This window comes from Pieris rapae, chromosome 11 (assembly GCF_905147795.1).
Source record: "Pieris rapae chromosome 11, ilPieRapa1.1, whole genome shotgun sequence".
NCBI lineage: Eukaryota > Metazoa > Arthropoda > Insecta > Lepidoptera > Pieridae > Pieris > Pieris rapae.
This window is the reverse complement of record NC_059519.1, coordinates 214,136-230,426: the sequence shown is the minus strand read 5'-3', so window position 1 is coordinate 230,426 and position 16,291 is coordinate 214,136. Positions and strand designations below refer to the sequence as shown.

The following is a 16,291-nucleotide window of genomic DNA, read 5'->3' as shown; positions in this document are numbered from 1 at the left end:
AATGATGTACTATTAATATGATAATATAGTTTATCTATTTCTCAGATTCGCAGCGAACATTTAAAACGTTCCCGAATAGATGAAACGTTTTTAACGAAGTCTGTATCGATATATAAAATACAATTAGACAACGGATTGAAGCTGAGCAACTTATAATTATTTTACATAATTTTAAATTTTTCCAACGTTTCGTAATAATACACAGCTTCAATCCGTTAAAAAGGTGTTTTCTTTAAATGTGTAAAATGAGTGTCCATGGGCACACTTATCACTTAACATCAGATGAGCCTCCGGCCCGTTTGCCTCCCATTACGTACAAAAGTGAAAAGCATGTGAAGTGTTGGAGTAAGAGTCAATGATGGCGTCGATAATAATTTTATTTCTGCTCTGACACAATATTATATTTGTTAACAAATAAAGATTGTCTTTCACATTAAATTAATAAAACTATGGCCAGTATTTTGATTATATAAAGAGGCATATTATTTAGAAGACGAAAATATGTAATTAGTGCATGTGTTTATTTTGTTTATTCAAAATTTGGTTTGTTTGAAAATTGTCTCTTTATCAAAAGAATTATAATTATCTTTTCGTTCTTGACCCGTTTTAAAATAGAAGCGAACTTTGACAGCTGCTTTACTGAAAACTGTAATCCAAATAACAAGTAATTGACTTGCAATTACTGGACATCTTCGTAATCACCGAACCTTAAGTTAATGGAGTTTTCTAATAGCGGTATCTCCCTTTCGCATATGAAAAAGCATTGCTGATTGCATCCGATGTCGTTCAGTTTGCCATTGTAGAACATGGAGCCGCAGTTCTCTCTATCTCCTCCGTCGGGTTGGTTTGTGCCCCACATCTTGTAGCCGAGGGCTTTGAGAGGCCGACCTGCAAATAATTCTGTGACTGACCGACTTTGTGGCGAAAAGCTATTAATTGATCGTAGTGTATTGCTCTGAGATTAACAGATTAATGATTCTTTAAAAAAACATACCCATAATAGAACGCCACACTGAATTCTTCTTAACAAATCCTAAATGAATGGCACCTCGAAGATAGCGGCCTTCCACGTCATCTTTTTTCGCCATCTTTGTGACGTTCACGAGGTGATCCGCTTCTGCCTGACTGTCTATGATAGCCAAGTACGCCTGCTCGGCATTGCAAGCTCGGAAAGCCTCCGTCCAGTTTCTTGGATTTGTGTGAAACTTGTAACATCTACCTAATTGTTCCACGTATTTGTAACCTAGTGAGTAAAAATTATACGCATTGAATAAAACGGGAGTAAGGTCTCATAGATTACCTATAGGCTAGTGTCTGACGGCAGAAAGGCAAGAAAGCCTAAACAGGAGCGATTATCTCATAAACCTACAGTTGTCCCTTTCATCAACTGAAAAAAGTAACTCGGTTAAAACTTACTTGTATTTGGTAAATCACACAGACTATTCCAACGAATCGTGCTTGCTCGTTTCTTACAAATAAAGGGGTAGAGATTATTGCAGACAGCATCGCTAATGCTTAACGTGTATCGCAAAATAACACAACTTTTCAATACCTCTAAACTATTTGGTTCGGCTTGACCCCATTTTTTGTAAACATTGTTTATTGAAGCACCTGAGGATAAAAGTAATAAACAAACTTAGGTAAGGAGTTTAATGATATTATATACATATGAGAGTTTAAACCTAAACAATAAACTTCACTGATTTCCTTCATATTTAGTCAAATGCAGTCAACAAATATACTACTAAACACTTGATGAATTTTGCATCAATAAATAATAAGACTATCTTTATTGAAAACGAGAATTTTATTGTAAGATATATAAGCAATGACATAATGACGGCGCGGCGGTCTGATAATAAAGCAGAATATGAGTCTCTTCTTAGATCTGAACTCTGAAGTCGAAGAAAGATGTCTCTTAAATAGCGCACGTTGCTTTAGAATTTAAGATAAGGAATAACTAACAAATCACGAAGAAAACAAATTAAAAGATACTAAATATTGCTATTCAACGCAATGCTATTTTTAACGAATTATATCTGAGTTAAGTAGTCGCTGTACCATTTTAAATTTATAATGTTCACTTATTCAACTAACATACTCGAAACTACGATTATACTACAGTATTTGACCTTTTAAACAGGTTTGTAAAAAATTCTATGCTAGCCAATAATAATTATGGTTATATTACATATTTATGAAATAAGAGAATGTTGATGCAAAAATTAAAAAAGTCGCAGGTTACTTTGAATAATATAAAAAAAACCCAATAAAGCTCACCATGAATCGTTACGAAAACGTCTGGCGCAAACGGTGCGTGAACGCCGATTATAATCCAGTGGAACCTTTGAGTTTCCTGCCAGTATGATATCACAGCCTTAGCTTCGTCTTCATCTTCCGGATAAAACAATTCTGCTCCATCTAATTCACAAGTCTCCTTCGCATCATCAAAAGTCTTATGTTGCGTGTAAATTTTATAAAAACTATCTGTTTCTGGCATGTATTTCTCGTAGTCGGGACGGAAAAAAGTTTTGGGTGGTTCTCCAACTTAAAACAATTCAAATGTTATTATGAAAACATCACATCTCTGAGATAATAATAATTGCACGTCTGAACTCGCCCCTTTAATCAGGTTTTAGTAAAAGCGAAGTTCAAACGCCTTTATAAAAACGAGAACCCCTTCACGATTAAAAACCTCATCTGTGTCTTATTATAAATATATATTCTTAGAATACTTACAAGTAATTAACACGTTTGCACTAATTAACAAAAACAGAAACTTTATTGAAAACATCTTCGCTACATCCACAACACGTGTAAAGAAGTCAACTCACGATACAGCAATGAGGTATACTCATATACCTATAGGTACAGATGTGGTTAGTATCGTTATATATTCATAAATACTGCTGCTACATAAGAGTTCCAGCTGGTGCTAGCCAATTCGTCCGCGTGGAATTGATACACTGGTTTTGTGAGACTTTTGTTTCGTAAATTCATTATAAAATATCTTTGTATATGAAATTAACGTGAGCAGTGGAACCTGGAGCAGTCGGACTACTGACTGGCCGGCCCGAAGGCCCCAGTGGCTTAGGTCGAGACATGTTATTGATACCCTCTGTCATTGCGAGTGTCCATGGGCGGCGGTATCACTTAACATCAGATGAGCCTCCTGCCCGTTTGCCCCCTGTTCTATAAGAATGTATATATATACTATCCTTAAAGGTCGAAAAACATTATTAGCATTATTCAGAGTATGACATCATCGTAGTGATTTGTAGACGCAGAATGTAGATGTCGCTACGAATGATTTCCTGCTTCATGCTTGGTCTAATATTTTACACCATTTACACCAGTGTTTCCCAACCTTTTTTTGTGCAATGTCCCACCTTAGCCTACCAGAAATTCTGTCCCCCTATATAACAGACATAAGTTATATATTTAAAAACAATATTTTTCACTTAAGAAATGTAGGTATACTATATGTTTTAGGAAGAAATCAGTAGGAAGTATTTAACGAAATAATAAATACATTAAAAAAATCACAATGAAAGACTGTAATTAAAATTCCAAATATTTTTAAAAAAATATTTTCTGTATTATTTTTTTGATGAAAATAAAACCTCCGAGATTTTATATTAAGTTCCAATTTGGTTAGCTACAGTCGGCAGTCTCCACGATAGTAGATCCAGTTGATTTCGATTGCGGCGTGGTTCTCACGTTGGAAAACACTGATTTACACTATCAGTGGTGTAAATCCGTAATCTAATTGGTTTATAGTGTGATTTGTTTATAAACTTGTTCTAAAAGTGTTTAATACAAATTGTCTGAACTGGAGCAAATCAATCCCAAGGATTAGGATCATCACATCTTAGATTCGCAAATCGACGACGTGTGTCAGTTCCTTACCATTTTAAGAAATATTGTTATTTAATACTTTATAATGCCTTTCGTACTCGGTTCCATATTTTTAAATACACTTATTTGGTATAGTTTTAGTATAATAGTTGTCTTGGGATAAACTCCTGTGCAGCAATATGTTGTGAGTAATTTGTTTTATATATTATTAAGTTAGTTTTAACTTCTATAAATATATAGAATTAATTATTATTATTTACTAAAATTAATAATAATTAATTATAGTAAATAAAATTAATAAATAACGGCCTCATTATTGTTGCCCCAAGTTCAGAAGTTAGCGATGCTGTTGTTGGTTGAGCACGTGGAGCTGTCGGTCCTGCACCTGTTCGCATGGTAATTGGTAATGACGCGGCGTAGTCGGGCATCCAGAGTCGATACTTTGTTTTTACTCTAATGTATATTTAACGGCACGGAGTCCGTTAATAATGTATTATATATAATAGTTTAGTCATACCTCTTAGAAAATAATGCCTAATAATAATTAATATATTACAAGATTTGATTTATAAAGGTCCCTAAAACATCACACACACAGCCTTTTTTTACATCTTTGGTATGCCTTCGCTCTAATATATGGGAATTTTAGAAGTCCCGCCACCATTCATTTCCTAAAACAAATTTTTTTTCCTTGTTATTTATGAGATAGTAATGCCATGCATTTTTCAAGAAAATTATGTCACAAAGGGAGGAGCGCTCCGTGGGCGTATTTGGAACTAAAGCTATAGCTAGCGACACATCAATCGAATTAAAATAAACTACATATACAAATTGTATGGAAAATTGACGAGTTAGAGCTGTCAAAGGTTGAAATCATCGTATATGACTTCACATGCTTTTCCTTAGTTTCGTTAGTTTAATGACCTTATTTTATAAGTTTAATTGTGGTAAACTGTTCGTGAACTTTTCTGAATAAAGGTTATAACTTATCAGTGAAGGGGAAGTACTCATATATAAGATAGTGATTGATTAATCGATTCAAGTAACTTTATATCCACACTCATTTTATAATGAGTTTATAGTTGTTTCCTCTTGGGTATCAATTTTGAATTTTTGAGGGAAAATTAAAATTTATAATAATAAATTATGTTACGCCTTGATGGTTTTAAAGATTTATTGTAACGATTCATACGATAAACACTAAACAGTGTGCTTTGGGCTAACATTTAAATCTAACAAAGCCACGATGGCGTTGCAAATTATTTTTCTTTCTGCTCTTACATGTCGGTCAAATCCGCCACAAAATGTGTGTTAAGAAATAAAAGTTTCACATTTTTTAATTCTTAGATAAAGAGACATTATTTGTGAAAATTGCTTTTTATGAAGAATAAAACAATTAATTAAGAAACAAGTATATTTTTGGTATTAGAATATGCAGCATTTGCTTTAAAATAGAAAAAGTTTAAAAAATTGTCTCTTTATCAAAAGAATTATAATTATCTTTTCGTTCTTGACCCGTTTTAAAATGGAAGCGAACTTTGACAGCTGCTTTACTGAAAACTGTAATCCAAATAACAAGTAATTGACTTGCAATTACTGGACATCTTCGTAATCACCGAACCTTAAGTTAATGGAGTTTTCTAATAGCGGTATCTCCCTTTCGCATATGAAAAAGCATTGCTGATTGCATCCGATGTCGTTCAGTTTGCCATTGTAGAACATGGAGCCGCAGTTCTCTCTATCTCCTCCGTCGGGTTGGTTTGTGCCCCACGCCTTGTAGCCGAGGGCTTTGAGAGGCCGACCTGCAAATAATTCTGTGACTGACCGACTTTGTGGCGAAAAGCTATTAATTGATCGTAGTGTATTGCTCTGAGATTAACAGATTAATGATTCTTTAAAAAAACATACCCATAATAGAACGCCACACTGAATTCTTCTTAACAAATCCTAAATGAATGGCACCTCGAAGATAGCGGCCTTCCACGTCATCTTTTTTCGCCATCTTTGTGACGTTCACGAGGTGATCCGCTTCTGCCTGACTGTCGATGATAGCCAAGTACGCCTGCTCGGCATTGCAAGCTCGGAAAGCCTCCGTCCAGTTTCTTGGATTTGTGTGAAACTTGTAACATCTACCTAATTGTTCCACATATTCGTAACCTAGACAGTAAAGTGTAACCATTATTCACAGAAGTTCGCAAGAAACGGATCTTCCGATTTGGAGGAATCGGTTATGTTATCTATATTTTAGTCAACTGCTTGGATCTTATTGGGAGGATTGGTTTCTTTGCTGGATCTACCAGGATACCAGCTATAACGTCTATGCGGATTATACTAAGGAGTAAGAGCAAAATGAACACTATGAAAAAACTTACGTCTATCGGGTAAATCACAGAGCAGGTTCCAATGAATCGCGCTGGCTCTCTTCTTACAAATAAAGCTTTTGGCAGTATCACACTTAATATCGTTCAGGGTAGCGTCGTCTAGCAAAGTCACACAATGCTCGTTGCCTTCACGATTATTTGGTTCACCTTTGGCCCATTTATTATAAACGGTGTCTATCGAGGCACCTGATTGATAAAGTTAATATGTAGAGTTTTGATGTCGGTGCCAAATAAAGGAAATCTCTTATCATAATATAGTCGATGAACTTGATTATTGTGACTTTTAGGTTACGAAGGAATTTAAATGTACCTACTCATTAAAGTTTATCACATTTCATTATCTTGATAAAACTTTACTTGCTTTCTTTAGTTGTTTGTTTGTTGTCCGTTTTAATGACAAATTAAATTAAATTTTAGAACAATGAATAACAGTCGAAAACAGTAAAAGAGAATTATGAACACGAACATGAAGTTTTTGCAGATTTAGCGTCCTGTTTTTTTATTGTTTACGAAAATGATATATATATAACTTTTTTCATGGTTTTTATATGAAAAATAATTGTTTATCGATTGATAACTACTTAGACACAACTACAACTAAGAAAATTATATTCATCTGTATTTGAGTAAAATTTCTTGATGCAAGAAAACTTTCAGATTTGTGCCATTTAATAAATTAGATATTTACTGATTATACTAGAATAACGGTATGTAACAACTTAAATCAAATCAAAAATAAAATATTCATCTAGGTCACATAATGTAAACTTATGAACGTCAAAAAAGAAATATACATTGAATGCTAATTTTACATTAAATGCCAAGTCTCAAATCAAGGGCGTAGAACGGAAGAGAAGAACTGGCAAAAAACTCTCCGCCACTCTTTTTAAAGAGATTGAGGATCAGTTTAAACACACAGTTAATTAAAATTGAAATAATACTAATATAATACATTTTTTTATAAAGTGGCGCAAACTCGTCTGCAAAATGTCATTTTCTTAATATTACGAATATAATACAGTATTATAGTATTTGACCTTTGAAACAGGTTTGTATCAAAATCTTCGTGAAGGCATTAGCCAATATTTAACTAAATTAATTTTTTGTATCTCACCTTGAGTTATAAAAACTTTAATTCATTACGGACTTATTGTAGTTTATATAAATGACAATATTGTTTTACTTTGTTATCAAAATATTAACTCTTGTATTAAGGAACATAGTTAATTCGCAATCTAAAGCACATTATGTTTAGACAGTATTTGCAGAGAACTCACCGTGAACAGTTTGATATACTTCAGGCACTAAAGATGCCGAAACACCGATGTAAATTGAGGAATAAAATTGTTTTTCCTTCCAATATGTTATCATAGCTTTAGCCTCATCTTCACCTACTGGATAAAATAATTCAGCTCCTTCTATTTCACAAGTCTCCTTCGCTCCATCGAAAGTTTTTGGCAACCCGTGAACTTTATAAAAACTGTCTGTTTCTGGCAAGTATTTCTCATAGTCGGAACGGAAAAACTTTTGAGATTGATCTCCAACTGAAAGCAATTCAATCTTAATTATAATATTTTAAAATCGATACTTTTAAAAATCACATCACATCTCTGTGGGAGAATTAATTGCGCGTCTTAACCCGTTCCTCTTATCAGGTTTTCGTTTGAAAGTTCAAACGCCCTTAAAACGAGCCTTCACCAACAAAACATCCTGTGTTTTATGAAAACTATATTAAAATACTTACAAGTAATTATTACGTTTGCACTTATTAAGAAAAAGGAAAACTTTATTGAAAACATCTTTGCTGATCCACAACACGTGTATAGAAGTCAACTCACGACATAACAATGAGATATCTGATATATACGGTTATCGTTAGTCAACGTATGTAATACATACGTCTTAGTGTCTTATGTATATATTTCATATATACTCTACGTTAAGAAAATGGCCTCTACAGACTCAAGATAATTATTAGTGAACAGGAAAATGTAATGTCACATGTTGACATCGTCACTTCTGTACTCTATAGAATATTCAATCTGTTTATGTTAATATATACGTACGTGTAGGTATTATGTTTGGCAAAGCTTAGGTTATGAACTTAGCGTAAAATTCATTTTGGGGTCATTGACCAGAGACGTCAAAGATACGTCTAATAGATTACGTTCCGCAGATTGAAAGGACATACTTTTTTAAAGATTTTTGAAACTTGCTTTTTTGTGGTTATGAATAGGAAAGAAAAGCAAAGTCGATCCCGCAGCCAATCCGAAACGTTGATGTGGAGACTTCTCCGGCCACATGGGCGGATTTCTTCTTGCCTCAAATTCACCCTAACGGGGAATGAGGGGTTCATGCGTCTAAAAGGTGCGAGTGGATCATCCTCCCCCAGATCAATATTCCAAGGCGGATGAGGCGATTTGAGAATGCTCATTGCCATATCAGGCAATTAATTACATTTAATGAAAACATTGAAAGGTCGGGGATTGGGATTGGAAAGTTAAGGTTAAATAAAAAACATTGATATTTTATGTTGAGGTGTAAGTTTATTCGCATAACAATGTTTCATACAAATTTCCTCGTTTTGTACACCTTTTAATCATTTGTTTTGTAGATAGTATCTTTTATAAAAGTTGTCTCTCTAAAACTTCAACACATTCGTCACATCTGTTCCCTATAACTAGTTCTCCTCACCACTGAAGTTAAATTATAAAATAGGGGATTCACTAAGGCGTAGTGTTAGGATGAAATAAAAGTTACAAAGAAAACGAAACAATGTGCAAGAACACGGAATGGGATCCTCTCATCTCTCGTCTCAGCCTCCCGGAGACTTCCGACGCGACCGCCAGAGGCTGAGCGAGAGTGCGAGGAGTCAACACTTCAATATTGTTATTTCTCTAATGGACATTGCACGATCACACTGGTATCAGCGATCTGGCCGCGAGGCTGCCAGTTGGAATTATCAATAAGAAAAATTCGTTTCTAAAATATTAACTTAATCACTTGAAATCAATTCGAAATGTACATCACTCGTCTCGTCGAGTGGACGAGTCTAATCTGCTACAAAAATTAGCAAATTTAAATACGAAGATCACCTAGTCCGACTATGTAAAATTAATCGCTTAAGTATAAGAAAACACGTAAAGTGTGATGGGCCTATTATGCTTCCAGTGTACGACGAACCCGAGAGCGATCGAATTGCGCCTTTAAAACTAAACTTGACTGTACATCGTATTTCTACGTAATCGTTTGTACATATTGCACTCTGAAGTAAAAAAGCATCGAGAAACATCTGTCGGAACGAAGAAATCGTCCGCCGGTCAAAATACTCTTCTACTCCTCACAAAGCTTACAAAAGATAAATACAGAGGTCATTTACAAAAAATATATTCTACCCAAATAATATAAAAATAACAACAGCCATCTGTACTTTAATAGATGAATAAAATTAAACATATGTCAAACATACGACCATAAAATCTAGAGGTACCTATATACAGTAAAAATGGACACGCGGTCGAGACCCTCGCTCCCGATTCGTAAATCAAATACTCCACGTCGAAGGCCCGTCCCACCCGTCCCGTTCGTCCCGAGCCCCTCTCGGCGCTCCGGTGCCGTCTTCGACGACCCTCGGCGATTCTAACTCGGCTTTCGTTAACGGCTAAGACACAAATAACATTACGGTACTAATCTCCGACGAGATTTACACTTAATAAATCTATTACAATTTCGAAATCGAATAATACGTATCAAACACGACCGGCTGCGCACCGACGGAGTCCGTCGACCGCTAACCGGATGGCAGTTTTGGTTGTCTCGACTCGCTCCGAGTCTTAAGGCATGGATCGCAGCGAAAGTTACGGCGAAGGCCCGCCCGCTCGCTCGCACCGTGTTACGTATACGTACAGAAAATGGCAGTGTGTCGTATACGCCCCGAGGCCCGATCCGTCCGAGGCGCTCCGTGGCGTTTGTGCTTCGATTACTACTATGGGTCGTCTACCTCTACGACTTAATTATAAATACGAGTCGAAAAGATGTCGTCGAGCGGACTAGCGCGCGGCCCGCGGTGCTAGCTCGATCGTGACACGCGGTTCACACGTACATATACTAGAAATGCATTTGCCTCGACGGCACTCGAGCGTTAGGGATGGTGCGGGTGACACTCACTTTGCTCAGCCACGCCCACGGGTAATTGAGATCGACTAATTAGGTTCTATATACTATGACATCCATTCTCAACAATGAAGGTACTAGAGTACAGGTAACGTGAAATAAGGCATTCCGAGTGTGGTTCAAATGGCAGTTCAATTATTGTATTTGTCTCGCATCGTGTGCATTTGCGACTACCGCTCCAGTAACTCTAATCAGCTGCCAATTACGAGATATGTGATATCTCAGATAACACATTTAAAGTCAAATTTAACGGAACACTCTCAGTCACAACAGCTGCCGCACAATAATGAACAATAAATAGCGAGCAATAGTGAGCAAATGCACACAATAATGATTAATCTATGAATTCGTCTCTTTTCACCCGATCAGCAAAAACACCTAGTGAAATGCACATACTTTTGCCACGAACACATCATAACAAGATCTGGATTTCTTGAAGTTTTCTCTTCGACGAGTGTCACGTCTAGATGCGAGAAAACACCCGCAAGAGGAAACGGCCCGTTAAATCGACGGTTTGGCGTTAGGCTCCTTCCTTTGAAGCGGTTCCGGCGTCCCGAAGTGCAGTAAGCGAACGACGAAAAGTAATTTGAAGACGTATCACCCACAAACCTTATCTAACTTATGTATAGAGGTGAGGGACTTCGCTCGAATTTAATATTCGACTCTGACGTTTCCGGTGGAAATTTCAGGACCCGATCGTAGATTGCTTCGCGACGTGGCCGATGTTTTCGGGAAATATCCAAATTAAACTGGCCACATTTAAAAAAAAGCAGATTCCGATCGATCGCCTCCATGACGTGATCGACGGTGTCGGATCTGCTGCGATTTGCCACGTCACGAAGAGATCTATCGTCGGGGTCACCCGGGCGAGGTCCCTCTGCATCGAGACACACGCGACCTCTAAAGGAATCACAGCGATAATAAAATAATTCGGGACACGGGCGCAGGAGAAGGGACGTAACGCGGGACATAAACTATATAGAAACAAACGGTCAGTTAAGATCAACAAAGTCCGCCGAGCGAATATACGAATATACAATCGAAAAGGTGAATTTCGGTAAACAAACACAACTATCAACTCTTTCGAATAGAACTCTATATATCAGATATAACTCTCACGAACGCGTCGAGTCCGGTCGCGGAACGACGCCAATAGACTCCGAACGTCCAACAGCACGTAAAGTCACTCCACTTAACCTAGCCAGTCTGTGAGCGCTCTCTCCTCGGCCCCCGCGGCCCCTTCGGCCCCTCGGGCCCCCGCGGCTCTGGGGGCTAGAGCTCGGTCGCATGATCCAGCAGCGCCGGAGGCTGCGACGTCACGTCCGCCACGTCCCAGATCTCCTCCAGGAACGGAGGCAGCTTCCGGTTTTTCAGCTTCAGGGATATGCACATGTTGGAGTTTTGCATGCCCAGCGTGCGCACCTCCGAGAGGATGGACAGGATCTTGCCGAACAGCACGGAGCAGCGCGGAGACGCGCTGAGCTGGTTTAGGATGTACATCCGCAGAGTGGTCAGATAGTACCTCTGGATCTCTTCCACCAGGTTGGGTTGCTCCAGCCCAGGCCGATCTGTAACGTCGACGTGAGAGTTAAAACAGAGATCTCGTAGCGAGACAAATCTCCCCTTCGAAGAAGACTCACCCGAGAATATGATGACGGCCGTGAGCAGCGCGTAGTGCACGTTGTCCAGCGACAGGGCGTACATGCAGCGACAGAAGTGCAGCAGATCCTCTATCACGTAGCTCATGCCCGCTTTGCGATAGTTGTCGCGAGTGTACGCCTCGTTGTTCGCGAACAAAATGCTGTCCGTGCTGGCGTCATACCGTCGGGCGACGCGCAGCATCATCACTTCACTCGAGCACGCCTGTGGCAGACGAACACGTGTTAAAGTCGATGCTCAATAATGTTGACAATTCTATTTAGACTGGGCTTTCTACCTTTAGCAGAGTGATTTGATCCGGTTGCGAGATTTTCCCGAAGCCAGGTAGACCCTTAGCGAACTCCACTATGAGCTGCACGGTCAGAATGGTCATCTCTGTGATCTGACGGAAGGCCAAGTCTGTGTCCCCGTCATCCTCCTCGCCGTGTTGCCAAGTCTGAAAAATTAATACGATTCTTGAGAGTTGGAACGCAAGTGTGTATTGCACTGTAGTCACTAATGGCCCATTAAACTCATTAAAGTCTATTAAATCTTGCGTTGGTTTACATTTAGAATAGTTAATAAGGTAAATTTTGAGCCGGACTGATAAACTAATTGAAAATAATTTAAGAGGATGACTCTATCAAAAGAAGACATACGACGTCATCTCTCCTAAGCTTTAGCTTACCTGTGTGACTCTTTTGAGATCCTCCTCCGAAGGCTGCTCGTACCCATCTTGGTACCAGACCAGCCTGGCGATCAAGAACTGCTGGTTGGGCGAAAGAGGCGGAATATTCTTCAACCTGTTCTGTTCCAGGAGTTTCTCAGATAGGAACCGCGGGACCACTTCGTGCTGCAAACATTCCAGCTTCACATAGGAAACGAAATATGTTAATATCTCGCTGCCATGGCTCACAAAGGACTTTAGCTATATAAAGCGGTGACGGAGGTTCCAGGTTCGCAACTCCGTAAGCAATGCAAGATCGGCAAACAATGCGTGATCACCCACCTCATACAATAAAACCTCATACACCGTACATGTATCTTGGCATGTACCAATGTATACGTACTAAGTTGACTAAGGTTTAAATTATACCATAGAAACAAATTATAACCTTTAAACAGGGAAGAGTGTGAGATAGTAACTCTATTGGGATAGGAGATACTTACGATCCTGGCTGCATCAGGCGGAGGAGGATCACACTGCATAATGGGTGGCATGTGATCGTCTACTGTTGTTGTGCTAACTGGTAATTTGTCCTTTTCTCTCTGTGCTTTCTTTTCCTTTCTTTTCAAAGCGCATTGGGGCTCCGGGACCACACACTCGGGCCTCATGCCCACTGCTAGGCACTTCTTTAATCGGCATTCTTGACATTTTCTTCGCATATACATATCCATTTCACAGGCGTGACCAAACTTGCATATGTAAACTGCATTTTTGGTGACACTCCGTCGGAAGAACCCTAAAATCAGTAAAATATTATTTTAGATCTCAATCACATTTTTTTCTTATCTTTTGTAGCATGAATTTGCCAAAGTGAGACGTGATTGGGTAATCTACATTGCCTATGGAGGCATAGTACGAAATGTGCATAATTTTATCAGCAAAGGTTGTCTGAAAGGCATTGGTCAATGACAGCTGAATAGAACGCAGTAAACAAACACAATATTAAATAGATAACGTTTATTTAATACTTTTTATAGTTATTTACGAGCTTCAGAGAAATGTATTTCACAGTACTGTGGTTCTTTATTCGTTTTAATTCAGAGAAACAAATTGCTTCAATTAAAATGCATTTATGATTTTTAAATGAAACAAATAAAGCTCTGAATAACAAATGATTCAGAGCAGTAGACGGACTACAGACGGCTATTCTGACGCTACGTCCCGACTGGGCTAAAGTGCGTGCATGTCGTCAACCGAATCGCCGGCACAATGCTTCATACGAATGCAGAGTGACGAGCGAGGTTACCCAGTACCCGTAAACAAAACGATGCAGGTAAAGCAAGGTTTCCAGTTACCTTTACAGCCTTCGCACGTGAGTGCATTGTAATGATACCCCGAGGCTCTGTCGCCGCAGACGAGGCACAGCTCCTCCTGCTGCCGCGGCGCCGGACCTTTCTTCTGTCTTCGTGCATCGCCATCCGTGCTGCAGCCATTTATGCTCGATGCCGGTGACAGTTCCTCCCTGCCTGGAATAAGACAAAAATGTCCATTAATACGAGTTGAAATGTACTATTTACTTTATTTAGACACCTGCTTAAACATTAATTAAACACAATCCTACTTGAAAACTTGACATCTTATAGTAAAAGACCCGTTTTGATTTTTTTTAATGTGGGCGTTATTAGTGTACACACTTAAGAAGTGAATCTTCTTTATGGTTTTATTTTTTGAAAATTGCAACTACATATATGCAACTTTACAGAAATTGGTTAAATAAAGTTAAATTAGATAAAGTTTAACAAAAGGCTTAAAATCTTGATTTGAATTCTGTTATTGTTATTATATATTTTCGTTATTAATAGCTTCGAATCTCTTCGAATTAACCGTGGTAGAGACAAGAAAAAGATGCGCGTATCGGAATAATGTGACGCGTAACCGAAAAATGTGACGGTAATTTTTTTTCTAACGCCGATAAAGAAGTTTCACTTCAATAAATGAAGACTCCCATGCGTTTTCGAGCAAACATCGTCGTGTAACCTACCTAATTTTCGGTGGTGGACGCTTCCTGTCCCAACAAAAGGTGGTTAGAGCTACGGTCGGCATACTAATGACGTAGCCACGATGTTATGCTGGGTGTAAATACTCAACGAATGCGTGATCGTCATCTAATCAAAGCCGCACACGTCTCGTTCCGTTGTGAACACAAGTCAAATCAGTTTTATATTGGCTATAGTTTTTTCGACTGTTCGTATTGTACATATGTGCTAAGAGTAATTGCAGGTTAATCATTTCTAATGATTTTGAGTGCGGTTATTACAGTCGCCGCGGGTCGGTGGCCTGTACGAGTACCCGAGTTGCGCAACCGACCGAAATACTGCTGCCAAAAAACTAGTTCGACTGTCCCACGTGGTAACGAAAGCTGAGGCCACTCATTTGACAGAACGCTTTACTCGCCTTTCACAAAAATAAACAACTATTCTAAGCGAGTTTATTTTTCGCAATCGAATCAACGATTTTAGCGTCGCACACATAATATTGGCACACTGTGAAGTTTGAAATGAATTTTTTCATCGAGCGTTTTAAATGCAAGTCAGTCAAACTCCTAAGAATTTATTTTAGGTCTATATCGAATCGCCATTGTCGACTAGGAAACTAATTATGCCAATAGTACGACCTTCCGAAACGAAACCTCAATGGTGACGAGCATTCAAAGGTTTAATTTGTGAAGGTGAACAACTGTTATTTCATCTACTCCTCTCAGCTCTTAATGAAATGAGGTTAAGCATAGTTATCGTGATGGTAAAAGTCGATCAAAATTAAAATAACGTAGAGGACAAAATTAGTAGCTTACATTGGAAGCGATTACAATTTGACAATAGGTGTTGCAATTTTCGCAAATTGTTATCATTTAAAAAATAAGGCTTTTTTGCTGTTTTCGTAAAAAATATAATCAGAGCCTCAAATAATATTTAAAAAAACAGTGAATATTTTGTGAAGTGAAGATATATACTCAGATGGATACGCAAATAAATTAAATAATGCAGAGTCTGGCATCGTACACAATCTGTGTTAATTTAGTGACTTAAAGGAACGATTTAGCAATCAGAGGTTGTTCATGAAAAAAAAAGCCAATCAAAAGTTGAATGCACGGATGACCGAGTCAGTGTGTTATGTTATTACGTCCCAGCTGTTCAGTCATCAGTGTGCGCCGGCGCATCTAAGGTCTAGTTCGTGCAGCTTCGGCGGTGTCCGACCGTATCGCTCTGCTCGGCCACTAGAGCGAGATGACGCGACGAGAGACAAGTGGGGCGCGAGCGTCGACCGGGGGCAGCGTGCGGCCTTGACTCTTACGTTGCCCCTCTCTCCCCTGCCCCGTGCCGCTTCTAGCTTCGCTCGCCTTCTTATTTATGATACCATCAGAGCTCGAAGCTCGCGATTCCCAACTAATAATAACTAGTTTTTCCTCTCACGCGATTCGACTTTTTCATTCTTTAAGTCTCATCTAATGCCTAACATGGTAAAGCCGTCACTTGCAATGTATTAGGCGAGATTTACCTCGGCCGACAATGGCGCA

At 38.6% G+C, this 16,291-nt stretch overlaps 3 protein-coding genes across 6 annotated transcripts in view; all 3 read right to left on the bottom strand.

The window, feature by feature from the left end:
• Window positions 1–505: 505 nt before the first annotated feature.
• Window positions 506–2,909, bottom strand: LOC123689555 (macrophage mannose receptor 1-like). The gene is made up of 5 exons (XM_045630142.1): window positions 2,740–2,909; window positions 2,281–2,547; window positions 1,417–1,611; window positions 995–1,243; window positions 506–888 (listed from the first exon to the last, which is right to left on the bottom strand). The coding sequence occupies exons 1-5, from the start codon at window positions 2,792–2,794 to the stop codon at window positions 680–682; spliced, it is 975 nt and encodes a 324-aa protein (XP_045486098.1). The 5' UTR covers window positions 2,795–2,909; the 3' UTR covers window positions 506–679.
• A 2,109-nt stretch (window positions 2,910–5,018) lies between these two features.
• LOC110991559 (macrophage mannose receptor 1) lies at window positions 5,019–8,229 on the bottom strand. Its single transcript, XM_045630141.1, has 5 exons — window positions 7,984–8,229; window positions 7,517–7,783; window positions 6,231–6,425; window positions 5,767–6,015; window positions 5,019–5,660 (listed from the first exon to the last, which is right to left on the bottom strand). The coding sequence occupies exons 1-5, from the start codon at window positions 8,036–8,038 to the stop codon at window positions 5,452–5,454; spliced, it is 975 nt and encodes a 324-aa protein (XP_045486097.1). The 5' UTR covers window positions 8,039–8,229; the 3' UTR covers window positions 5,019–5,451.
• Window positions 8,230–8,763: 534 nt separating this feature from the next.
• The window catches only part of LOC110991576 (ecdysone receptor), a 78,595-nt gene continuing 71,067 nt past the window's right edge, over window positions 8,764–16,291 (bottom strand). For 2 of the 4 annotated variants that reach the window (XM_022256975.2, XM_022256973.2), the window contains 6 exons: window positions 14,073–14,243; window positions 13,221–13,513; window positions 12,739–12,918; window positions 12,349–12,507; window positions 12,053–12,275; window positions 8,764–11,980 (listed from right to left, as the gene is read on the bottom strand). In XM_022256975.2, coding sequence (XP_022112667.1) covers window positions 11,685–11,980; window positions 12,053–12,275; window positions 12,349–12,507; window positions 12,739–12,918; window positions 13,221–13,513; window positions 14,073–14,243 — 1,322 coding nt within the window. In that variant the 3' untranslated portion in view covers window positions 8,764–11,684. The remainder of the gene's footprint in view (window positions 11,981–12,052; window positions 12,276–12,348; window positions 12,508–12,738; window positions 12,919–13,220; window positions 13,514–14,072; window positions 14,244–16,291) is intronic. The other 2 variants (XM_022256976.2, XM_022256974.2) reach the window with 1 other exon arrangement.

Coding starts and splice junctions, on each gene's coding strand:
- LOC123689555 (XM_045630142.1), bottom strand. CDS start 2,794: ATGTTTTCAATAAAGTTTCTGTTTTTGTTAATTAGTGCAAACGTGTTA. Junction 2,548..2,739: donor TGCAAACGTGTTAATTACTT/GTAAGTATTCTA, acceptor AATTGTTTTAAG/TTGGAGAACCACCCAAAACT. Junction 889..994: donor AGTGTGGCGTTCTATTATGG/GTATGTTTTTTT, acceptor AATTATTTGCAG/GTCGGCCTCTCAAAGCCCTC.
- LOC110991559 (XM_045630141.1), bottom strand. CDS start 8,038: ATGTTTTCAATAAAGTTTTCCTTTTTCTTAATAAGTGCAAACGTAATA. Junction 7,784..7,983: donor TGCAAACGTAATAATTACTT/GTAAGTATTTTA, acceptor AATTGCTTTCAG/TTGGAGATCAATCTCAAAAG. Junction 6,426..7,516: donor AGTATATCAAACTGTTCACG/GTGAGTTCTCTG, acceptor TTTATCAATCAG/GTGCCTCGATAGACACCGTT.